The 26,582-nt window shown below is 35.3% G+C and overlaps 1 protein-coding gene across 3 annotated transcripts in view; it reads left to right on the plus strand.

Moving 5' to 3' along the window:
• The window catches only part of LIPI (lipase I), a 71,226-nt gene that overhangs the window by 27,767 nt on the left and 16,877 nt on the right, over positions 1-26,582 (plus strand). For 2 of the 3 annotated variants that reach the window (XM_043593847.1, XM_043593848.1), the window contains exons 5-9: positions 996-1,097; positions 6,246-6,335; positions 7,312-7,479; positions 9,232-9,336; positions 22,774-22,885. In XM_043593847.1, the coding sequence (XP_043449782.1) occupies positions 996-1,097; positions 6,246-6,335; positions 7,312-7,479; positions 9,232-9,336; positions 22,774-22,885 (577 nt within the window). The remainder of the gene's footprint in view (positions 1-995; positions 1,098-6,245; positions 6,336-7,311; positions 7,480-9,231; positions 9,337-22,773; positions 22,886-26,582) is intronic. The other variant, XM_043593849.1, reaches the window with a different exon arrangement.

Below are 26,582 nucleotides of genomic sequence, written 5' to 3' on the forward strand. Positions count from 1 at the left end.
CAGGATTTATGCAAAGCTTTCTAGCAACCAAAGCCTATTTCTCTTTCAACCATCACAGTAATCCTACTTTATGTTAAAGTGTGTTTATTCACACATTAGTCCAGTTTGAATGGCTCCACATGTCAAGCAATCATCAGGGTTTAAAATTCCAGCAAGTGTAGTAGTTCTACATCAGAATTATTTATGAAAAGAGAAGTTTCTGCCTCATTCAGTCAAGTGGGCTAAATACACTAGGGAAAATAAAAGGGCTTGGGATGAGCAACATTATATTTTAGTTTAAAAAATCTCGTTTTTGAGATGAGTGTATCTCCCATTGCACAGATGTTCTCAAGGTGTTGAATTTTACCTCTTTGCCCCTTTTTGACAGTTGCCAGTAGGTCATGAGCCTAGAATTTCTATGTAGAATTTCACATGCACCAGAAATAATATCTATATTCCATGGAAATTTTAATACATTTTTCTTTTCTTGTGTGTATATGGGAAGCTTTTGGTGGAAAGTAAATGATAACATAATAATAATTATGTTTTATACCCCACCACAAATTGTATTTGGCACTTAAAATTCATTTTAGAACTGCAGATAGATCTGGGACGAACTAGTAAGGCATGAAGTTCAAGACAGGACCAGGCTATTACTCATTCCCCTTCCCCTCCAGGAAAAGTAGTAGTTACTTATTAACTATAAAAATACTACCAGTTTATCTCTAAGTACTTCTTAAATAAAAACGCTAAAAAAACCCCTACAATATTTTGTTGAGGCATTTCTAGTGTGGCTTAACACTAGATTGTTGGTAAACTCAGAAGATTGGTATAAATTATTCAGATAATGAAGATATTTGCTATTCATCCAATTTCATTTATATTTAGATTAGTTTTTAGACAAGTTTAAAGCTGTATAGACTTATGTTTATAATATAATAATGCAAACATATGATCTAATAAACACTATAGTAGAAGTTGATTAATTGATTGATAGTTTCTTTCTTGAATTTCAGGTCTTGACCCAGCTGGGCCAAAGTTCTCTGGACAGCCATGTGATCTCAGATTAGATTACACTGATGCAAAGTTTGTGGATGTCATCCATTCTGATATCAATGGTAACAATGTAGGATTTATTGCTTAATTACTTGAAAATGAAAAGGAGATGTAGACATTGGGATGCAGAGAACATAAAAGGAGGAAGATTAGTGGATAAAGTGATGATGAGTCTGTAATTATAAAATGATTATGTTTCCCACAAGTGGTATTTCTTAGAGTTAGTGATATCCTATGGTGTTAACATGGCACTTTTTGCCTTCAATTTACCTCCTTCAGGTTTCAAGACCTGTCCTATCATCCTAAAAAGCGGAAATTTGATTAAAAAATACTTCATCTCGTTCATGCTATTGACAATTTTGATTTGATCACAAATTCTCCCATGCTTAATGTTCCTGATGTATTTAGGTTACCATTCTCCACTCATTTTCTTGCTGTGATATCTATCAACTAGAAATGAAAACAGCATTTCAGGCACAGATAAAGAATACCTTCCCCTAAAGGTAGAGAAATAATTTCTCTATTGTTTTTAATTATCTTCCTGAAAATGTCAAATATGCTGTTGATAGTTTGGTCCAGAATGCTTTGGACAGGCACTTTCAAGGAATAAGTTAGATGGCCCTAAGCCCTTTTCTGATTTGGAATTGATGATACTAATATTTATTGAGCACTTCCTATATACTTCAGGCAGTGTTTTAAATGTTTTATGTGAATTAATTATGGCATTCTCCTAAGTTCCCATGAGATAAGTAAATGTCATCTCTTTTTTACTTATGGGGAAGCTAGAGTCAAAGTCACAAGGCCAGTAAGTGGCAGAGCTGCTTTCAAATTTCAAAATTTCAATTTTTTGAAATTTCAAATTTCAAAATTTCAAAAAATTTGAAATCTTTTGATTCCAGAGCCTGCCTTCACCAGTTTCTTGCTCTGATTAGCTGATAATTTACATGTGTTGTCACTGTGGGCATGGGGAGGTTATGGTGCTACCATGGAGAAAGGAGGAAGTGATGCAAAGACTATTCTGATTCTCCTATTTCCTCAGGTTACTTTTCTCTTTGGTCCAGGTAATTTATTTGCTCCCATAGTCCTCTGAATTGACTTCATGGTGATCCATACCAGTGCCTTTGCAAGAGATACAAATGCTATAAATGCCATAGATGACAATTTCTCAATATCAATGCCTGGGCTAACCCTATATGGATACAGTTTTGCTTCAAAAGTGGAATCTGAGTTCACCTATATCTCACAGGGAGTCAGTGCCTAAGGTTCACAGTTCTAGTGTGATACCTCAACCTCTCAAGTCTTCCTTATCTCTAGCTCTTATATCAGCTTAGCATTCCCACACATAGTACACCTACTGCCCAATTGCTCTGCAGTTCTTTGTCTGAGCTCTTCTTTCTGAAATCCCAACCTTATCTCTGCCTATGGCCTTGGAATTAGCTCTTCCTACTTTTTATTTTATTTTATTTTTTTTTTGGATTTTCCTAATAAACTGTTTTATGTTGTCTTTCATTCTCAACATCTTTTGATGACCCAACCTATCAGATCTAACTTACCACTAAATGCCACATTGTTTTGGCACCTTTGGTTGATCTTTTCATGACCATCACAAATGAGGGACACAGAATTTTGATGCTGCATATCCACCTGTCTCAAGGAATTTCTGAATGAGATATTTGGGGTCAGTACATATCTGACAGATTAATTCTTCCTTGAATACTATTCAGAGTGCATCTTTTACTTACCAATAGGTTTTGTCCTTATTCAGTTGTATATGTTAAAAAATCTATGTCGCCTTCCAAAATTGTGAATTAGGTAATTTGGGCTAATACTCCTGCTGGGATATCAGGGAAAACTTACCAGTCCAACATCTAGAAAAATTCTAGAAGTGAACTGGCGATTTGGAGTCACTTTTCTCATAGTAGGTTCTCTGATGCAGAGGTATCAGAAATATTTTTGAAACCCATACATGAAGCTTGTAAAACATCTCATTTTTATCTTCTTTCCATGAAATGAAGGAAATATAGAATGCTTAAATTTTATATATCACTCTCCATGTTAATATATTCTTTGAGAGAAAAAATAGAACAAAGAGAGAAGACACAATATCAATAATAAACAGGAGATAGTGTTACAGATGCTACAGGTATTAAAATGACTGTATTATGATATAATGAACAATATTATGCAGAAATGAAAATATATGATTATATGGCATGATATATAAAATAGAAAAATTTTATGAAGAAGAAAAAGCATTTACCAAACTAACAAATTAAGAGAGAAAATTTGGTTCTATAATTATTAATGAAATAGAAACTGTAATTTAAAAATTACCAGGGTGCCTGGGTGGCTCAGTCAGTTAAGCATCTGACTTCGGATCAGGTCACGATCTCGTAGTCATGAGTTAGATCCCCACATCAGGTTCTGTGCTGACAGCTCAGAACCTGGAGCCTGCTTCAGATTCTGTGTCTCCCTCTCTCTCTGCCCCTCCCCCATTCACACTCTGTCACACAGAGAGACACTCTGTGTCTCACAAAAAATAAATAAATGTTTAAAAAAATTAAAAAGTAGGGGCGCCTGGGTGGCGCAGTCGGTTAAGCGTCCGACTTCAGCCAGGTCACGATCTCGCGGTCCGGGAGTTCGAGCCCCGCGTCAGGCTCTGGGCTGATGGCTCAGAGCCTGGAGCCTGTTTCCGATTCTGTGTCTCCCTCTCTCTCTGTCCCTCCCCCGTTCATGCTCTGTCTCTCTCTGTCCCAAAAATAAATAAACGTGGGAAAAAAAAATTAAAAAAAAAAAATTAAAAAGTAAAAAAAATGTAGGAAACTGTTTACAACCTTTTTAAAAAGCCTTCATAAATTTAATGTCAAAACTTGAGACAGACATTACAGAAAAGAAAATTTGTGGACATTTTCTATTATAACCATGGATACAAAAATTCTACGTAAAACATCACACTAGTAAACCAATTCAGCAACATATAAAAATGGATAATGAATCATACCCAATTTGGATTATTATAAAAAAGCAAGTTTATAATAAAAGCATACACAAAAGGATACATGAATATGAGTCAGTTTTTATATGGGAAAATATAAATTGTAATGTTTTGGGAGGCATCCTTAGAAGCTAAAGATTAGCAAAAAAATTATTTTATTTAAAGGTAGTTATTATTGTAGGAAAAGGAGAAGCTGGTGATTAGATAAGAACACTGTAGGGGTTTCCAGGTGCTATATGTTGACATTGGTGTGGTAGCTAATTGGCTATTTCCCTGATAGTAATTAATCCATAGCTTTATGTTTTCTTCATATATGTATTATAAACTATAATAAAAAGAAAATTTAAAAAGCGATGTATGCTTTTCCTATACTTCCTCAAATGAAGGAAATGAATGACCTAAATGACCAAACTGCTCATCTTCCTCCATCTGATAAAGGGAAAATGACATCAAGGGCTGTTTAAGTTAATATAAATGTCTTTTGCTTCTCTTTGATCCCTGAGGAGTCTTCTTGGCTTGATTCTACTTTAGTAGAAGATTGGAGAAAATGATGTCTCCAACATGGAACCCCTATTCTTGGAACTCCATGTTGAGTTCAGAGATAAGGAAATTAAAGGTCTCCAAAATCATTGGCCTTTTTGTTTTTTTGGGCCATATTTAGGAAATTGCAGGCAGTTGATGGAATATAAAGAGGCTATCAAACCCTCACCACTGTTACAGTCAAATCACACTTATGCTTCCCAATTCTAAGGAGTTCCAATGAACTCACCCAAATTGTTCTTTGCTGGGGTGCCTAGGTGGCTCTGTTGGTTAAGCATCCGACTTCGGCTCAGGGCATGATCTTGTGGTTCATGAGCTCTGTGTGGACAGCTAAAACCCTGGAGCCTGCTTAGGGAGCCTGCTTCAGATTTGGTGTCTCCCTGTCTCTCTCTGTCCCTCCCCCACTCACATCGTCTGTCTTTCTCTGTCTCTCTCAGAAATAAATAAACATTAAAAGAAGGAAAAAAAAAAGAAAAAAATTGTTCTTTGCTTTTCCTTACACATTGAATCCCCTCCCCGATATTGCACATGCCCAGTGTTCTTATGCTCTGGTAATAAATACCTCACTAACGGTTATCTTGTTCTGTTACATACTAGAACTAAATCATGTTGCTGCATCTTAATCCTGACTGTCAGCCGCAAGTATTTACTTTGTTATATAAATCTATTGCCGATCACTTTTAAGAGTTTATTATGTTGTAGGAAATTTGTAGTCCCTAAGCCAAAGCCCAGCAGGCTTACTTGGCAGCAAGATTTTCATTTCTAATCATAGTCCTGAGTATTCTGAACTTGTTACCCTCTTTCATTCCTATGACTTCCCCAAGTTATAGATCCCATATTGGTAATCATGGACTCAGAATTTGTAATTCTCCAGTGCCTTGAGGATCTACAGATATACAAAAGCCCTTAAATCATAGCTACAGGTTTATGTCACTCTGGCCCAGTTTGTTCCAGCTGAAGCAGCATATTTAGATTTTTCCAGTTAGTGAATCTAGTACCAAGTCTTAGGCCTTATTATCCAGGGTACAAGCAAATCGTCACACTGGCTTAAAAGGTCCTGTATGACTTGGCTTCATTCTTTCCAGTGCTCCCTCATCCACGTTGTACTCCAGCTAGCCTGGCTTCTTTGAATACTTTAGGTATGCTCACATGGTTTTCTGCTTGGCTCACTGTCTTGCATCTTTCACATTTTGTGTGACTCTACCTCCTCAATGGGAATTTCCCTAACCAAACTGTTTGAAAGAGCAACCTGACTCCCTCACTAGGCACTAACTGTACTCTTGTTCTACTTGTGTTTTCTCTACAGCCCTTATTATTATCTGGCATACTATATTCTTACTTGTTTATTAGGTCTTTCTCTCACTAAAATTTAATTTCCACCAAAAAAAAAGGATTTTTTCTCTCTTTTTCTTTTTTACTTGCATATTCATAGCACAAAGAACTGTGATGGGCATAGTAAATCGGTGACTGATAAATATGTTAAATTAATGACATAATTTTCATGAGGAGTTAATTTGAGGCATTAAAACACGTCTTTTTAAAAATAGCATGTATTTTATTTTCAATTCAAACTGTAGGAGTCACTTTCAATGGAATTTATAGGAGATGCTATTTGTACAAGTGTTGCTGACCTGATTATGTTCACTTTGTGATTCTCCAGTGCTTTTCTTCTCAGGTTTAGGCATTAATGAACCTTTGGGACATATAGATTTTTATGCAAATGGAGGAAAAAAGCAACCTGGCTGTCCCAAATCCATTTTTTCAGGTATACCAATAATATTTTTGAATGAATTACAGATGATTCAGAATGATGAAAGAAAATCAGTTTACTTTTTTTCCCTCTTAATCTATGGGCAAGATTTTGATCACTGTTGCTCATGATTAATGAGAGTCACTGGTGAAAAATGGTTTAATTGGATTTTTATTGGTTCATAAAGTTGACCAGTAGATATACCATTTGGTCATGATGAAACCTATTACATTAGTTTCAACAGTTGTATTTCATTATTTTAAACATTAGGAGAAATTCTGAGTTATTGAAGAAGCAATCTGGTCAAAGTATCACATAACATGAGTTTGGTTCCAGGACTTAATCTTTACCATCACTATAGTATTGTACAAACACAGATTCATAATCTCTTGCATTTGGTTGTTACATAAATAGCCAAACAGCTGCTCCAGGTGTAGAGTTTGGCTCAGTTCAGAGCCATAGGAAGCATCTACAGTGACACCTGTCAAGTAACATATGGCCAAAGCCCACTGTAGCTAGAGAAGTTTGATCAAAGGTTATAAGGATGTGAGAAGTTGAGGAAAGAAAGGGACATAATGAAGTTCTAATGTTACCTGGTTTCATAATCCTCTCTGACATTAAATAGAAATATTAGGGGTGAGGGGTTAGAAGAGAACCATGTGTACATAGCCATTAAGTGTTGTGGCACTGTGTTTGTAGTGTGTCAGATTATTGAAATTAAACACATTTTTCCCCTGTGATAATTATTACTTTAGAAAAATGTCTTTTAAATCTCCTGTAAAAGCATACTGAATTTACATTTTCAATGGTACTACCTCTAGCTGCTTGAGATAAAATGGCACATTGTGGTCAGGCAACATTTCAATATTCACAAGTGCATGACATTGAGTAGAACTTAACCTTTAATTTTTTCTCTAATTTGCTTGAACTTGGTTTAATACATCTGCAGTTCTTTTGCTTGTTTTTTGTTTTTTGTTTTTTAACACTTAAGGCGTTGCATTTATTAAATGCAGTCACCAGAGAGCCGTTTACTTGTTCATGGCATCTTTGGAAACAACCTGCAATTTTATTTCATTTCCTTGTCCTTCATACAAAGATTTCCATGCTGGTTCATGTGTGGACTGTGACGACTTCAAGGAAAAATCATGTCCTAGGCTAGGTAAGTGAGATTGGTATGATGACTATAAGATTTTGTGGAAAATGAATAACATAATTGTCAGTATTTTTTGCTGGAAGCTTTTTATTTACTTATGAACATGTTAGCATTTTATGTAAAAATTGCCTGTGGAACAACCAGACACGAGAGTTTATTTCCTACTAAGTATTTTATAAGGTATTTAGTGAGAGAAGTTTAATCAACTGCCTTTCTATGCTCAGTGTAGTATACAGATCTGGTGGTCTCATGAGGATCTTTGTTCTTGCTTTGCAGAGGACTCTCACTATTTATCATCCATGCATATTTCCATTAAAGAAAGAGACTGCATTCTTTCTTTCTTTCTTTCTTTCTTTCTTTCTTTCTTTCTTTCTTTCTTTCTTTCTTTCTTTTGAGAGTTGTGCATTCTTAGTGGCATTGAGGGTTTTTATTTTTATGGAAAGCTTTAGGAGCAAGTGGAGAGGTATAAACCACTGTTAGCTTTTCATTTGCTATTAGCAAGTAGACATGAATCATACATGGTTCACACCTTCCAAATTGATAAAACTTGGCAAGAGCGGTTAAGTATTCCAACTTTCGATAACTACAGCCTGCTGGTGGGAAATTATAGAGAAAAATGAATCCACATAAAAATAGAACGTAAGAGCTGGAAAGAATCTCAGAGGTTGTTTGTTCAGGATTTTCCAAAGACATTACCAACCCCCAGGCATGTTATGAGCATGTAAACATCTGATCAGTGTCATGATCAGGATCTGCCAGAAATGTTTCCAGAGCCAAAGGGGCTCTATTAAATGGGAAGCAATTACAAAGGCTGAATTAAAAAGCTTCCTGCAGTTTTCTTCAGCAGGAGGTTTATACTAACATGCATAGAGAATTGCTAGGAGAGACAGGCAATATGCAGGCTTTGTCAGACTTATTTTCTTGTAGACCTCTTCTGTCCAGAAAACATCCTGTGGGATTCCTTTTCTTCAGACCTCATGTTAGGGATTGCTTTTCTGGTTTCATTGCTCTTCCATATAAATGAGAAAATTGTGACCCAGTGTGAGCATAAGTATTGTGTAAGGACACGAGTGAGAGCTAGAGTTAAAATCCTTAATTCTCAATTCAGTGTTCTTTCTACCTTGTTCACATTTCAAATTCAGAGGTAGAAAGTGGAAAGAGACAAATACATAAAGTGGGAAGCATTTTCAATATATATATGTGTGCGATAATATTTCAAATTTAGTAATAATGTATATATTGGAAATATACATATTATATACATAATATATAGTGTATATAGATACTATCTACACTTCATGTATTATATATAATGTACAGACATATATACTGTATCTCTTTGAATGTGTATTTGTAGGAGAATTGGGGGGTGTACTCATGGAACTAAATTCTGTGTTTATTTTATCTAATAATTTTATTCTGCTATATTTACTAAAAAGACACAAATAAAATTCTTAATTTATGATATATTAGTAAAGACTGCTACAAATGGATTGTAGCCATATAGAGTATTCTAACCTCTGATAAGATTTCCAGGGAGTAGATTTGCTTGTGAATCTTTAATTTGAATTATCATGTAATTAAAATAAATATAATGTAAAATTATTTGAAAAGTCATTTTTAATTGATAAAGATCCTGAACTATAATTATAATAATTATTATAATACATTGATCCTTTAGTTCCTTTAGTGATTTGAAAGCTTTGTGTGCTATTTGCTTGAAGTCTAGTTTCTAATGTTTTCTTTCTCAAATCTCAGGTTATCAAGCTGAGCTATGGAAAGATGTTTTAAAAGAAAGAAAAGAAAAAAGATTTCTCAGGACCACTGTGTTTTTGGATACTACTGGCACAAAACCATTCTGCAGTAAGTTAACATTTTCAACAAATGAACAAATAATTAGTTTTATATACTAATTTATATATTCTCCAAAATGTTCTTTCTACCCACTCCAATTTCATCATGTAATTTCAAGGAATTCTGAAATTTGTTAGAGCCAAATTCAAATAAGGACTTGATATTTTAGATTGAATGAACATATGCTTTGGACAGTATTTTCCCAAAGAAACAATAAAGTGTGTTTGTTCTTTTCCTCCAAATTTGCCTGAATATCCTTCCCACCTTTAGCGTTATGTCAACATATACCCGATTATAGAGTTCAAGACATCTGTCTACACTATTAATATCCTTTGGGAACTGAACCTAAACTGTATAAATACAAAATGTATAAGTAAATAATAACCTCCCCTATATATTTAGAGACAAGAGAAAATTCAATGAACAAGAGAGAATCTCTTAGAAATATATTAAATAATTAGACTTATGAGGAGCTACTTTAAATTTTATTCTGTTTAAAGATGAAAAGCTGGTAGTTGTTTATAAATAAAGGTAAATCCTATTATAAGAAGAATCTTACGAGAAGTTTCAAGTCACTGCCATTGACTTTAGTTACTGATGGATAAGTACTTAAAATCGATTCTCGTATTTAAAAGTATTTTGGGGGCTCCTGAGTGGCTGTCAGTTAAGCATCCAACTTTGGCTCAGGTCATGATCTCGCAGTTTGTGAGTTTGAGCCCTGCCTTGAGCTCTGTGCTGACGGCTCAGAGCCTGGAGCCTGCTTCAGATTCTGTGTCTCCCTCTCTTTCTCTCTCTGCCCCTCCCCTGCTCACACTCTTTTTTTCTCTCTCTCTAAAACATAAATAAACATTTAAAAAATAAATAAAATTAAAAGTATTTTTAGGGCTGTTAGTGTTATTATTTTGCAGACACAGTTGCTATCAATTTTAAGATACTGTAATTTTTAAAATATTTTAAAATAATTTTTAAAATATTAGTGTTATATTGTACCATTTGGAATTAGGCCTATTATTTAATTAAAATTTTTACTAAATTAAATTTAGATTCAAATGCAGATATAAGAAATACAGAGAGCTCCTGTGTACACTTTATCCAGTTTTCCTCAATGTTAATATTTTGCAACATAGTATAATTATAATATAATATCACCACCAGGATATTCATATTTCCCCAGGCACTCCTCTGTGTCTGTGTGTGTGTGTGTAGTTCTGTACAATTTAATCATACGTTTAAGGCTAGTATCTGTCACTACAGTGAAGATCGTGAACAGTTCCATCACCACAAGGATCCTTTGGGTGATACTTTTATAACCACATATACCATCCTGTCCTGCTTTTCTAAAATTTTGTCATTTTGCTCTTAATGATAGAGAACAAACTGAGGGTTGATGGAGGGAGGTGCGTGTGGGATGGGCTAGGTGAGTGATGGGTATTAAGGAGGACACTTGTGATGAGCACTGGGTGTTGTATATAAGTGGTGAATCACTGAATTCTCCTGAAACCAATATTGCCCTGTATGTTAACTAACTAAAGTTTAAATTTAAAAAAAAGAAAAAAAAAGAAGATACAATAAAAAATAAATAAAATTTTGTCATTTTGAAAATGTTATATAAAGGGACTCATTCAGTATGTGACCTTTTAATTGCCTCTTTTTTTTTTTCACTCAGCTTCTCTGGAGGTTTATCCATCATTCCTTTTTATTGCTGAGTAGTATTCCATGGTATATATGTACTACAGATGGTTTAATTGTTCATCTCTTGAAGGACACGAGGGATATTTTTAATTTTGGCTTTATGAATAAAGCTATGAACATTTATATACAAGTTTTTGTGTGAATTTAAGTTTTTATTTCTCCAAAGGCCTAAGAAATGCACTTGCTAGGTCAGAAGATAATTAACTTTATAAGAAATTGACCAAGTGTTTTTCAGAGTGCTGTATCATTTTGCAATCCCCTCAGCAAAGTATGAGTGATCCAATTTCTCTGATTTCTTACTAATAATTTGTGTTGTCATTATTTAAAAAAATTATTCATTCTAATAGGTGGATAGTGATGCCATATTGTGGTTTTAATTTTTGTTACCCTGATGGTTTATAATAATGAATATCTTTTCTGTATATCCTCTTTGGTGAAATGTGTGTTCATATCCTTTGCCTATTTCTTAACTGGATATTTTATTTTATTTTATTTTATTTTATTTTATTTTATTTATTTTTATTTTATTTTACATTATTTATTTTTTTTATATTTTACATCCAAATTAGCATATAGTGCAACAATGATTTCAGGTGTAGATTCCTTAGTGTCCCTTACCCATTTAACCCATCCCCCCTCCCACAACCCCTCCAGTAACCCTCAGTTTGTTCTCCATATTTATGAGTCACTTCTGTTTTGTCCCCCTCCCTGTTTTTATATTATTTTTGTTTCCCTTCCCTTATGTTCATCTGTTTCGTCTCTTAAAGTCCTCATATGAGTGAAGTCATATGATATTTGTCTTTCTCTGACTAATTTCACTTAGCATAATACCCTCCAATTCCATCCACGTAGTTGCAAATGGCAAGATTTCATTCTTTTTAATGGCCGAGTAATACTCCATGGTATATATGTATACCACTTCTTCTTTATCCATTCATCCACCCATCGATGGACATTTGGGCTCTTTCCATACTTTGGCTATTGTTGATAGTGCTGCTATAAACATGGGGTGCATGTGTCCCTCCGAAACAGCACACCTGTATCCCGTGGGTAAATGCCTAGTAGTGCAATTGCTGGGTCGTAGGGTAGGTCTATTTTCAGTTTTTTGAGGAACCTCCATACTGTTTCCCAGAGTGGCTGTGTGAGCTTGCATTCCCACCAACAATGCAAAAGAGATCCTCTTCCTCTGCATCCTCGCCAACATCTGTTGTTGCCTGAGCTGTTAATGTTAGCCATTCTGACAGGTGTAAGGTGGTATCTCATTGTGGTTTTGATTTGTATTTCCTTGATGATGAGTGATGTTGGGCATTTTTTCATGTGTCAGTTGGCCATCTGGATGTCTGCTTTGGAGAGGTGTCTATTCATGTCTTTTGCCCATTTCCTCACTGGATTATTTGTTTTTTGGGTGTTGAGTTTGATAAGTTCTTTATAGATTTTGGATACTAACCCTTTATCTGATATGTCGTTTGCAAATATCATCTCCCATCATGTCGGTTGCCTTTTAGTTTTGCTGATTGTTTCCTTTGCTGTGCAGAAGCTTTTATTTTGATGAGGTCCCAATAGTTCATTTTTGCTTTTGTTTCCCTTGCCTCTGGAGACGTGTTGAGTAAGAAGTTGCTGCGGCTAAGGTCAGAAGGTTTTTTTCTGCTTTCTCCCTGAGGATTTTGATGGCTTCCTGTCTTACATTTAGGTCTTTCATCCATTTTGAGTTTATTTTTGTGTATGGTGTAAGAAAGTTGTACAGTTTCATTTTTCTGCATGTCGCTGTCCAGTTTTCCCAGCACCCCTTGAAGAGACTGTCTTTATTCTATTGGATATTCTTTTCTGCTTTGTCAAAGATTAGTTGTCCATACGTTTGTGGGTCCATTTCTTGGTTCTGTATTCTGATCCATTGATCTGAGTATCTGTTTTTGTGCCAGTACCATACTGTCTTCATGATTACAGCCTTGTAGTACAGCTTGAAGTCTGGGATTGTGAGGCCTTCAGCTTTGGTTTCCTTTTTCAAGATTGCTTTGGCTATTTGGGGTCTTTTCTGGTTCCATACAAATTTTAGGATTATTTGTTCTAGCTCTGTGAAGACTTTTGGTATTATTTAGATAGGGATTGCATTGAATATGTAGATTGCTTTGGGTAGTATCGACATTTTAACAATATTTGTTCTTCCTATCCAGGAGCATGGAATCTTTTTCCATTTTTTTTGTGTCTTCTTCAATTTCTTTCATAAGCTTTCTATAGCTTTCAGTGTATAGATTTTTCATCTCTTTGGTTAGATTTATTCCTAGGTGTTTTATGGTAAATTTACAATTGTAAATGGGATCTATTCTTTGATTTCTCTTTCTGTTGCTTCATTGTTGGTGTATAGGAATGCATACGATTTCTGTGCATTGATTTTATATGCTGCAGTGTTGCTGAATTCATGAATCAGTTCTATGAGTTTTTGGTGGAATCTTTAGGGTTTTCCATATAGAGTATCATGTCATCTGCGAAGAGGGAAAGTTTGACCTCCTCCTGGCCGATTTGGATGCCTTTTATTTCTTTGTGTTGTCTGATTGCAGAGGCTTCCAATACTATGTTGAATAACAGTGGCGAGAGTGGACATCCCCATCTTGTTCGTGACCTTAGGGGGGCAGCTCTCAGTTTTTCCCCATTGAGGATGATAATAGCATAGGGTCATTCATATATGGCTTTTATGATCTCTAAGTATGCTCCTTCTATCCCTACTTTCTTGAGGGTTTTCATCAAGAAAGGATGCTGTATTTTGTCAGATGCTTTCTCTGCATCTATTGAGAGGATCATAGGGTTCTTATCCTTTCTTTTATTGATGTGATCAATCACATTAATTGTTTTGTGGATATTGAACCAGCCCTGCATCCCAGGTATAAATGCCACTTGGTTGTGGTGAATAATGTTTTTAATGTATTGTTGGAGTCGGTTGGCTAATATCTTGTTGAGGATTTTTGCATCCATGTTCATCAGGGAAATTGGTCTATAGTTCTCCTTTTTAGTGGGGTCTCTGTATGGTTTTGGAATCAAGGTAACGCTGGCTTCATAGGAAGAGTTTGGAAGTTTTCCTTCCATTTCTATTTTTTGGAGCAGCTTCAAGAGAATAGGTGTTAACTCTTCCTTAAATGTTTTGTAGAATTATGCTGTAAAGCCATCCAGCCCTGGACTCTTGTTTTTTGGCAGATTTTTTATTACTAATTCGATTTCCTTACTGGTTATGGTCTGTTCAAATTTTCTATTTCTTCCTGTTTCAGTTTTGGTAGTGTATATGTTTCTAGGAATTTGTCCATTTCTTCCAGACTGCCCATTTTATTGACATATAATTTCTCATAATATTCTCTTGTTATTGTTTTTATTTCTGCAGTGTTGGTTGTGATCTCTCCTCTTTCATTCTTGATTTTATTTATTTGGGTGATTTCCTTTTTCTTTTTGATCAGACTGGCTAGTGGTTTATCAATTTTGTTAATTCTTTTAAAGAATTAACATTGACCTGTTCTACTGTTTTTTTTGGTTTCGTTAGCATTAGTTTCTGCTCTAATCTTTATTATTTCCTGTCTTCTGCTGGTTTTGGGTTTTATTTGCTGTTCTTTTTCCAGTTCTTTAAGGCGTAAGGTTAGGTTGTGTATCTGAGATCTTCCTTCTTTAGAAAGGCCTGGATTGCTATATACTTTCCTCTTATGACTGCCTTTGCTGCGTCCCAGAGATTTTGATTGTGGTGTTATCATTTTCATTGGCTTCCATATACTTTTTAATTTCCTCTTTAACTGCTTGGTTAGCCCATTCATTCTTTAGTAGGATGTTGTTCAGTCTTCGAGTATTTGTTACCTTTCCACATTTTTTCTTGTGGTTGATTTCGAGTTTCATAGCGTTGTGGTCTGAAAATATGCATGGTATGATCTCGATCTTTTTATACTTGCTGAGGGCTGTTATGTCCTAGCATGTGGTCTATTCTGGAGAACGTTCCATGTGCACTGGAAAAGAATGTGTATTCTGCTGCTTTAGGATGAAATGCTCTGAATATATCTGTTAAGTCAGTCTGGTCCAGTGTGTCATTCAAAGCCATTGTTTCCTTGTTGATTTTATGATTAGATGATCTGTCCATTGCTGTGAGTGGGGTGTTGAAGTCTCCTACTATTATGGTATTACTATTGATGAGTTTCTTTATGTTTGTGATTAATTGATTTATATATTTGGGTGCTTTCACATTTGGCACATAAATGTTTATGATTGTTAGGTCCTCTTGGTGAATACATTCCTTGATTATGATACAATGCCCTTCTGCATTTCTTGATACAGTCTTTATTTTAAAGTCTAGATTGTCTCATACAAGTATGGCTACTCCGGCTTTCTTTTGTTGACTATAAGCATGATAGATGGTTCTCCATCCCCTTATTTTCAATCGAAAGGTGTCTTTAGGTCTAAAGTGGGTCTCTTGTAAACAAATGGATCTTGTTTTCTTATCTATTCTGTTACCCTATGTCTTTTAATTGGAGCATTGAGTCCATTGACATTTAATGGATGAGTACTGAAATATATGAATTTATTTCCATTATGATGCTTAGAGTTTCTGATGGTGTTCTCTGGTTCTTTCTAATCTTTGTTGCTTTTGGTATTTATTTATTTATTTGTTTATTTATTTATAATTTCATCTTTTCTCCTCTCAGAGAGTTCCCCTTAAAATTTCTTGCAGGGCTGGTTTAGTGGTCACAAACTCCTTTAATTTTTGTTTGTCTGGGAAACTTTTTATCTCTCCTTCTATTTTGAATGACAGCCTTTCTGGATAAAGAATTTTTGGCTCCATATTTTTCTGATTCAACACATTAAATATATCCTACCACTCCTTTCTGGCCTGCTAAGTTTCTCTGGATAGGTCTGCTGCACACCTGATTGGTCTTCCCTTGTAGGTTAGGGAGTTTTTTCCCCTTGTTGCTTTCATGATTCTCTTCTTTCCTGAGTATTTTGTGAATTTGACTATGATGTGCTTTGCTGATGGTCGGTTTTTGTTGACTCTAATGGGGGTCCTCTGTGCTTACTGGATTGTGATGTCTGTATCTTTCCCCAGGTTAGGAAAGTTTTCTGCTATGTTTTGCTCACATAACCCTTCTACCCCTATTTCTCTCTCTTTCTCTTCTGGACCCCTATGATTCTGATGTTGTTCCTTTTTAATGAGTAACTGATTTCTCTAATTCTTAAATCATGCTCTTTTGCCTTAATGTCCCTCTTTTTTCTGCTTCATAATTCTCCATAATTTTGTCCTCTATATTGCTGATTCTCTGTTCTGCCTCATCCATCCTTGCCCCTGAGGCATCCACCCATGATTGCGGCTCAGGTGTAGCATTTTTTATTTCATCCTGACTAGTTTTTACTTCTTTTATCTCTGCAGAAAGGGATTCTAATCTATTTTTAACTCCAGCTGGTATTCTTATTATCATGATTCTGAATTCTGGTTCAGATATCTTGCTTGTATCTGTGTTGGTTAAATCCCTTGCTGTCGTTTCTTTGTGCTCTTTTCTTTTGGGGTGAATTCCTTCGTTTTGTCATTTTGAAGGGAGAAAAGGAATTAATGAGGTAGAAAAATTAAAATTAAAAAATATTAAAATTAAAAAACTAAAAACACACTCATACAAAAAATCGAATAAATGATGCTAGATCCTGGGTGTGTTTTGGTTTGGGTGTTGAAAGTGGTTTGATAGATTAGAGAAAAAAGGGGGAAACAAAGGAAATTGAGAATTTGAAAAAAATGAAAACACTGAAATAGACTAAAATGAAATGATGGAAGTAAAATAGAATTTGAAAAAAATTACACAAAAGTAAAGAATATAGTAGAAAAAATTAAAGAAATATATTTTTAATATAATTTAAAAATAAAAATAACTTTTTTCTCTTTCTGTATTCAAGAAAAAGAGGTGAAAAAAAGAAAAAAAGAAAATTGAACAATTGGACCTGCTAACAGATTGAAATAGTACTTAAATTACTTCATTTTCCCCTGGAAGTCAGACTATGAAGCACTTTATAGTACATAAACTGAGCAAGCAGTGAGACTTGTGTTCTTGAAGAGCTTGGTCAGCCCAGTTGGTCGGGGCTTAGTGTAACGGCTCCCTTATCCACTAGATGGTGCTGCTAGCATACTGGGGTGGATTGTTGTGGCACTTGTAGGTGCATATGCGCATGTGTGGGAGCAGTAAAAATGGTGTCACCCAACTACTCAGTCTCTAGTATTGGAACTCTTTTCTCCCTGATCAGCAATCGTGCACCCATCCTTCATCTTCAGCTTCTGTCCACTCGCCGCTTCCACACCATTAGTGACCAGACCCCAGGTAGCACCTCCCTCCAGAGTTTTGTCTCAGATGCCGCTGCCTTCCCCATCCCCCCACTTCTGAGGTACTGTGGCTTTGACCTGCTCTGCCCCTCTGCGGAGGGTCTCACAGAGCAATAGTCGGGTGCCGGCCACACCCAGGAATGCTTGCGGGATCATGCTGCTGCCGATGCCCACTAACTGCGGCTGGGTGCTAGCCCGCCCCAGAAAAAGTTCGTGAGACAGTGTAGCAGCAGCACCTCAGGGGTATGGAAAATAATAACACACATCTGGCACCAGGCTTCACCCCCAATGACCTTGTTCCAGCACCAGTGAATGTAGCCCTTCTCTGGGGTCTGCTGGGCACAGGTGGCCTCACAGCCTCTACCAAACATCCTTCCAGCAGTGGAACCGCTTCTCTCCAGCAGTGGAACCGCTTCTCCCCTTGTAGCCCAAGAACCTGTCGGACCCCACTCTGCTCCTGGGGATTCACCCTTTACACCAGACCACCGTCAGGTATTGAGCTGCAGAGTTTCAGACTGTGATCCCCTTGTTTACAGTCTTAATGGAATTTAAACCCTCTCCTTTCTCCTTTCTCCCTTTTTAGTTCAGTCCCTGCAGCTGTTTCCAATTTTCCACTTTCTCTCCAGCTGCTTTTAGGGAGGGGTGCTTTCCCCTTATTCTCCCCCACCATGTCCATCCTCTCTCTGCATGCAAAAGCAGTTCCCTGCCCTCCATGTTTTCTCTCTCCCCAAGTTCACCTCTCCATGCCACGTACCTGCTGAATTCTGTGGTTCAGGTTGTGTAGATTGTTGTGTTAATCCTCAGATTAGGTTTCTAGGTGTGCAGGATGGTTTAGTGTTGGGCTGGCTGTATTTCATGGATGTGAGACACACAAAAACCTTCCATGCTGTTTCGCCATCTTGGCTCCTCCTCCCAGTTTTCTGAAGTTTAGTTTTGAGATGACATGGTGAGGATTTGTTTGGTATCCTGTTTACATTCACTCAGCTTCTTGAATCTTCATGTTAGTTTCCTTCACCAAATTTAGAAAGTCCTCAGCCATCAGCCATCATTTCTTTGAATACTCTTTCAGCCTCACTCTCCTTTCTCTCTTTTTGATATGATGATAACACAGAAATTACATCTTTTGTTTAGTCCCACAAGTGTCTGAGGCCCTGTTAATTTTTTCCCCCTCAATCTCTTTTCTCTACATTGCTGAGATTGAGTGCCAAATTGATCTGTCTTCAGATTCACTGATTTCTATCCTTTATCATCCACTCTACCGTCAGGCACATGCAATGAGTTATATATACATTACTGTAGTTTTTACTTATGTAATTTCTACTTTCTTTTCCAGTTTCTATTTTTTGCTCAGATTTTTCTATTCATTTTTTTTCAAGAAACTGACTTTGAAGCATTTTTATAATGGCTTCTTTGAAATCCTTGTCAGATAATCCTAGCATCTGATTCATCTCAGTGTTGGCATCAGTTGATTTCCTTTCTCACCAACGTTGTGATTGTCTTTGTTCTTGGTATAATGGGCAATTTTCAATAATGTTTTGAGCATTTTGTCTATTATGTTGGAATTTGAGTCCTATTTAAATCTTTTATTTTGAGCAGGCAGCTATTGTTTAGATTTTAGCTTTATTCTGAGACTATGGCTTCTTAGATGTATAAAAGTTGAGGATTTTTATAGTTGCCTGGTGACTTCCTTCTTTTTTTCTTTGTACATAAAATTGCCTCCTGATTTTATCTGATTCTATCACAACAATTTGTCTCATAGACCCCTTGAATCTGTGTCTTTTTTTCCATATTGAATATTATGTTCTATAGTATTTTATTTCACTTGTTGTTTAACAATTAGTATTTATTATGGATGCTATTACATCAAATACTCTATTTACCAGTTGTTTTTCTACATTTTATCTGGCCTTCTTCTCCCTCCCCTACTTCTTCCTTTTGGGTTTAACTTCTATCTTACTGAGTTCCTTTACTTAGCATCATGCCTCCTGTGCATGGAAGCTGACATGCATCCTCTGTCTCCATGCTAAATCTAGTTCCCAGGTCGTGTAGGGATCCAGGGCTTCAGTCCTCCTTATGTTTTGTCTTTATTTTCTCTTCCTTTCTGCCTTGTGATATTTTCCCTGCCTTCATCTGAGCTTGGTTTTGTATTTAATTTATGGATTGTACAGTCATCATTTCCATGTACTTGTAACACGAGATGGGCTTTTTCTGTGACATCTTAATATGTCACACTACCAGAAATCATCTGAGAGAGTCTGAACACCTACTTTTCCGGGTGAGGTGAAACAGTCTTTTGTCTAAAGCTGGGGAGTCACTTCAGAGTAAGAAGTGGTTCTTCAGTCTCTTGTGTTAGAATTTCTTGAGGTCCAGTGGTAAATAAATTATCTCATTTAAGGTGGTACTAAGTAAGCATCAGGCATAAAACAAGAAGTTACTCTTGTCTGTTCGGTAGCAACAGTTAACACCTAGCCTGCATGGTTTTACTACATGTATTTCTCACAAGATAATTTCATACATTCCATGTTCTGTTTTTATATGTTTTCTTCTAAGAAATAGTTCACAGTACAGGGACTAGTGTCTACCTCCCTTATATAAAGTATGATGGAGATGGACTGTACATTCTAGCCCATAAGTTACAATATCACAACAGGATTGGGATAGAACTAAAAGAATGGGTATTGCCTTACACTGGATTGCAGCCAAATGTAGCCCACTTGGCTGTTATTGGTACTATGGAATGGGCATCTAAGCAATAATAGCATCGTGCTTGAAATATAGGAGGAAGAGTGGATATTGATGTTAGTTGGTAAAAGGGGTAGATGTAGTGCATACTTAAAAATGTCTCTTTGATGTGAATTTAAATCCTCCCTCTGGGTATTTCCTGTCCAGATGTGTTAATATTTTCTCATCATAGAAATGAAAGTGTCTTAAACTTGCTTTCTTAGCTAATCTTCTAGCTCATGTTTGGGAGTGGTAGCAATGGGATCTTGAAGCAGTCTGTCCTATGATTTTGGGGCAGTGTTTCTGGCTGAGCCTTGTTCTCTGGCCCTGAATGCTTGTTTGAGCTACATATTCCTTAATAAATTCTTCTGTGCTAAAAAAAAAATCTCACAGGGAGTCAGAACTTTCTCTATAGTTCAGAAAACACTGAGTATGGGGGTGAGTTCAGTATCCTTGCCTCTGAAATATGTATCAATTTTTAGCTGGGAATTTTTTCTTCCTCTTTTATTTTTTTAAATTTAAATCCAAGTTATTTAACATTTTATGTAGTAATGGCTTCAGAAGTAGAATTTAGTGATTCATCATTTACATTTAACCCCCAGTGCTCATCCTGATAACTGCCCTCCTTAATGCCTGTCACCCAGTTAGCTCATCCTCTCACCCCATACCCCTTCAGCAACCCTCAGTTATCTGTATTTTAGAGTCTGTTATGTTTGACCCCCTTTCTATTTTTATCTTATTTTTCCTTCCCTTTCCCTATGTTCATCTGTTTTGTTTCATAAATTTCACACATGAGTGAAATCATATGATACTTATCTTTCTCTGACTGACTTATTTCACTTAAGCATACATAATACACTCTAGTTCCATTGACATTGTTGCAAATGGCAAGATTTTATTCTTTTTGATCACCGAGTAATATTCCTGTGTGTGTGTGTGTGTGTGTGTGTGTGTGTGTGTGTGTGTGTGTGTCAGTGGACATTTGGGATCTTTTCACAATTTGGCTATTGGCAATAGTGCTGCTTTAAACATTGGGGTGCATGTGCCTCTTCGAATCAGCATTTTGTGTCCAAAAGGGTTCTCCTTTCTCTGCATCCTTGCCAACATCTGTTGTTTCCTGAGTCATTCACTTTAGCCATTTTGACAAGTGTGAGGTGGTATCTTATTGTGGTTTTGATTTGTAGTTCCCTGGTGATGAGTGATGTTAAGCATCCTTTTAGGTCTCTGTTAGCCATCTGGATATCTTCTTTGGAAAAGTGTCTGTTGATGTCTTTTTCCCATTTCTTCACAGGATTATTTGTTTTTTGGGTGTTGAGTTTGACATGTTCTTTAAGGTTTTGGATACTAACATTTTATCCGATATATCATTTGCAAATATCTCATCTTATTCTATCGGTTGCCTTTTAGTTTTGCTTATTGTTTCCTTCACTATGCAGAACCTTTTCATCTCAATAAAGTCCCAATAATTCATTTTTGCTTTTGTGTCCCTTACCTCCAGGGATATGTTTAGTAAGAAGTTACTGTGGCCAACGTCAAAGAGGTTGTTGACTGTTTTCTTCTCTAGGATTTTGATGGTTTCCTGTCTTACAATTAGGTCTTTCTTCCATTTTGAGTTTATTTTCGTGTATGGTGTAAGAAAGTGGTCCAGGTTCATTCTTTTGCATGTCGCTGTCCAGTTTTCCCAACACCATTTGCTTAAGAGACTGTCTTTTTTCCACTGGATATTCTTTCCTGCTTTGTCAAAGATTAGTTGGTCATACATTTTTGGGTCCATTTCTGTATTATTTATTCTGTTCCATTGATCTATATCTATTTTTGTGTCAGTACCATATTGTCTTGATGATTACAACTTTGTAATACAGCTTAAAGTATGGAATTGTGATGCCTTCAGCTTTGATTTTCTTTTTCAACATTACATTGGCTATTTGAAGTATTTTCTGGTTCCATACAAATTTTAGAATTGTTTGTTCTAGCTCTGTGAAGAATGCTCATGTTCCTTTGAAAAGGGGTTGCAGTGAATATGTAGACTGCATTGGGTAGTACTGACATTTTAACAACATTTGTTTTTCCAAATCAAAAGCATGGAATATTTTTCCATTTCTTTGTGTCTTCTTCAGTTTTTTTCCCATAAGTGTTATGTAGTTTTCAGTGTACAGATATTTTGACTGGGTATTTTGAATAAGAGATACTACGAGCTGGGTATATATAAAAATACTTAATTTTACAGTCATTCCTAAAAAACAATGAAACTGGGAATTATATTTGTCAAGCAATTTTAGCCAAGACAATTCCTCAGATAAATATGGAAACTTATCATATTTATTTTAGGTGTGCTACTGAAAAATAAAAATTGTTTCATTGACCTAAACTATGATTTTTTATGGTTTGCACACCAGTTAGTATTCTCTATTTGGCCAGCTCTTTACCATACTAATGACTTTCTGGCAGGTTTTTCCATTTCTCATTTTCAAGTCTAGTTAAAAATTGACAAAATGAAAATATATTACCCACGTACAAAATGCCCCTTGATATTATGTGCAAATATAATATGTGTCTAGATTACATGTATGTAATTACATGTATTACATGTATATTACATATAATACATATATTATACACACATATTTACAAACACACATCTATATCTGTATAGGTACCAAAAATAAGTAGAAAATAATAATAATGTCAATTGCATTCTATATTTTTTGTAGGCTATTATTTTGTTCTGAGTATAACTGTTCTGGATAACAATATGAAAAATGGCTGTATTACATTTAAGTTATTAAACCAGCTTGGAATGGTTGAAGAGTCCAGGGTCTATGAGTAAGTATAATTTAGTAATTTTTTTCTTTCATAAATTAAATGTTTGTTTTCTTGAGCATCCACTTTGGAATATAATACAAATAGTATAAATTTTTTTCTCCAGAGAGTCTTAAAATATTAAATATTAAAATATCTCAGGTGTTATATTCTAATTCATTCATTGTCTGCAGAAAGATGTGGAATATGAAGTCTACTACTTAAGTTCTTTATGTCATACACACCTAGGGACTACAAACATTAGGAAAACTTTTTTTTTTCTCTTTTGATTGTCATTCCCATGTTCTTCTTCTCAAACTACCTTGGCTTCTATTTCTCTCTAGTTTTCAGGCAACATTGTATTCACAGTGATATGACCAAATGTCAAGTAACTTCTGTCAGTAGAGCGACCCAATTTCAGTATTTCAGAGAAACACTTGCAGCTACAAATCCTACAAAATAGAAGAGGGTTTTTTTTGCTTAATCTTCTATTTAGCTTTTTGTGTATATATGTATGTTATATATACATATTTTAAAAGTTATCTAATCATCTCAAAGAATATTCTCAGCTTGAATTTGTTGAAGGTATACCTGTCTATTTCATAAGTTCTCAAGCAAGGAAATTCATTTTCTGTTAAATAAAAGAATGGTATGAAGATGCATGCTACTATTAAAATTGTGGTTTCCTCAGGGTGCCTGGGTGGCTCAGTTGGATAAGCGTCCGACTTCAATTCAGGTCATGATCTCTCGGTTTTTGAGTTCGAGCTCTGCGTCAGGCTCTGTGCTGACAGTTCAGAGCCTGGAGCCTGCTTCAGATTCTGTCTCCCTCTCTCTCTGCCCCACCCCCGGGCCCCCATCTCTCTCTATCGAAAATAAATAAACATTAAAAACATTTTTAAATAGTAGTTTCCAACCTGCTGTGCTAGACTTCTAGAAATCTATTAAATAATGTAACTTTTTGAAAGGCTCACAGGTAACATATCTAGTGATGAGATAAAAGAAACACTTTATTTTATTACACCTGGACTTACAACAGTTTGGTTTAAGTTTAGACTGATTACTGATAACATCATTCGAATTTCAGGAAGCATAGTTGGTATATCCAACGTTTACTGTTGTCACAGTCTAGGTAGTTACAATACCTGAATTGACTAAATCTAGTGTGTGATGGGATTCAGACTGGAGTACATCATGACATCCAAATTTATGCAACCATTAAAGTGAACCAGGAAAAAGTCTCAAATTAGTGTCACAAATAACGGCACATTAGTGTCACAAATAACGGCAGTGATGTATGTAATTTTACAGTATTATTATGAACCTTTGTTTAAAATCTAAAATAACGAAAATATACAAAGTAGCCATAGCTCATAATAAACGAAGTTTGTTTTGTAGATAAATCTTTAACACCCTAAAATCCACAAAGAAAATAATAGTAAAAGAAGTATATTATGATCAAATATTGAGAACCTGTGTACTGACATAACATAGAAACTATTTATAGTATCATGGGATACTAAGGCCACTCTTGGAAATAACATTCTGAGTCATAAGTCAGAGAAAAATTTTTTAACTTTGAGATAAATGTATTTTTAATATTAGAGCCTTACCAAATTAGTTTTCATAAAATTTTAAAAGGCTTTGCAGATAATTTAGTAGTTGGATAAAACCTGACCTGAGTGAGCATCAATTATTTTTGTTTTTTCCCTTTTCTCAACTTCTTTTCAGTCACCCAAAGACTATTAAATAAATCAAATCGGGATTTCAATCTAAATTCTTCATTTACATCAAGGCCCATATTTTAATAAGAGAAACTTCAAATTCTTTCCACCTAATTCTCAGCACGATTGACTGGGTTATAATAGTTATTTTGTAATAGTTTATTGCTTTATGTTGCTTAAAATAGTGTATGTATGTGCCTATCTGTGCACACACATATGCATATGATCCTTTATTTATTTTTATGAAATATATGCTTTCTTAGCTTTTGAATCCACTTATTCAACAGTGTTATTCAGCAACACTAAAATTTATTCAGGCGTTTTGCTAAATAATGGATACTCAAACTAAAATAGCACTGTTACGGTTCTTAAGGAAGTCACAGAACACTGAAGGAGACTGATGAGTAATTACAGCTTTAAGTAATAAGATCTATAGTAGCAGAATACTTATATGCTGTGGGTGTATGAAGAGGATGCAAGGAAACATTTAAAGGAGAGATATTGCAATCAAGGAATGGAGACAGTGTTTTCAAAGGCATGGAGATAGGAGAGTATCTGAGTTCAGTAACAGCTCACAGACTACAGTCCTAGAGAAGTTGTTTCCAACTTGTTCAAAAGGCAATGAAATTGTGATTCTTCATTTCCCTTATAAACATCATTGTGTATGCAGAACACCCTGAAATATTGATATATTTTATTCATGTCCTTGAATTAGTGCATTTTTCATGAAGGATGATATATTCATGACAAATCTGTCCATCTATTACTGGCCAAGGGCTTTATTGTTTTTCTATTAATAATTCTTTGCTAATAACTTTAGTCATGCTTTGAGATTTAAACTGTTTCAGAAACCAGGGAAGTCAGAGATTTTTAAATGACCTTTTGTTTCCCTCTTCAAAATTAAAATAGGAAGATTTGCTTACTGTAGAAAATGTGTCATATTATACAGTAGAAAATGAGAATCATATATAATTATATCATCCAGGGATGTTCACATTTACTATGTGGTCTACAACTATGTCTCCTCTTCCTTTACCTCCTCTTTTTCCTCTCTTCATTCTGGTATATACCCTTGTGCACACACATTATTTTCTTCATTTAGCAAAATTAGGATCTTACCACAAATGTGTTCTGTATCCTGATTTTTATACTGAATGCTACAGTGCAATCATTTTTTGATGTCGCTAAATATTACTCACACGTTATAATATGCTAAATATAATAATATATAAATATAGGATTTTAAACAAGAGGTATCAATTTTGGACATTCTGGTTGGAAGGATTCCCCCAGAGGATGAGTAATGGGAGATTAGAGTGGCACGTGTCCAAAGAGGTGGAGGTACCTATTATAATAATTTATGTGAGACATGATAGAGGTCTAGACTCAATACGTGGAGGTGTTTCTTCCTTTTTTTTTTTTTAGGATTTAGGATAGATATTTTTATGATTAATTAAATATGTGAAAGTTAAGTAAAGAAACCAGTTTCAAGGTAACTAGTTAAATTATGATGCCATTTATTGAGCTAGAAAGTCATGGAGAGGAGCCAGTTTAATCATTCAATATAATTTCTTGAAAGCTTCTATAGGCCAATGACTGTACTAGAAATTAGGGATACAATTCTGGACAAATTAGATTGCTGTCTTTACATAACTTCTGTCTAGTGCAGCAGATAGACTTTACACATACATTATACAAATAAAATGATGATGTTCATCATTCCTCTATTCAAACAGAGGAATCTACACTGAGCTAGGAATTGTGCTAAGTGCTGAAGATACTGTGATGAGAAAGATAGACATGGTCCTACCCTCTTTAAGCTTGAAGCCCTAATGAAATATATAACAGTTATAAAAATTAAATAAAACTACATAAATAAAATCTGAAAAATGTCTTGAGGCAAATTATAGTGTGCATGGAAACATGAAATAAGGGATATGAATTAGTGAGGTCACTAAAAGTTTCTCTGAGGACATTTTAGTTGAGACCTAAATGAGGGA

This window comes from Prionailurus bengalensis, chromosome C2 (genome assembly GCF_016509475.1).
Source record: "Prionailurus bengalensis isolate Pbe53 chromosome C2, Fcat_Pben_1.1_paternal_pri, whole genome shotgun sequence".
NCBI lineage: Eukaryota > Metazoa > Chordata > Mammalia > Carnivora > Felidae > Prionailurus > Prionailurus bengalensis.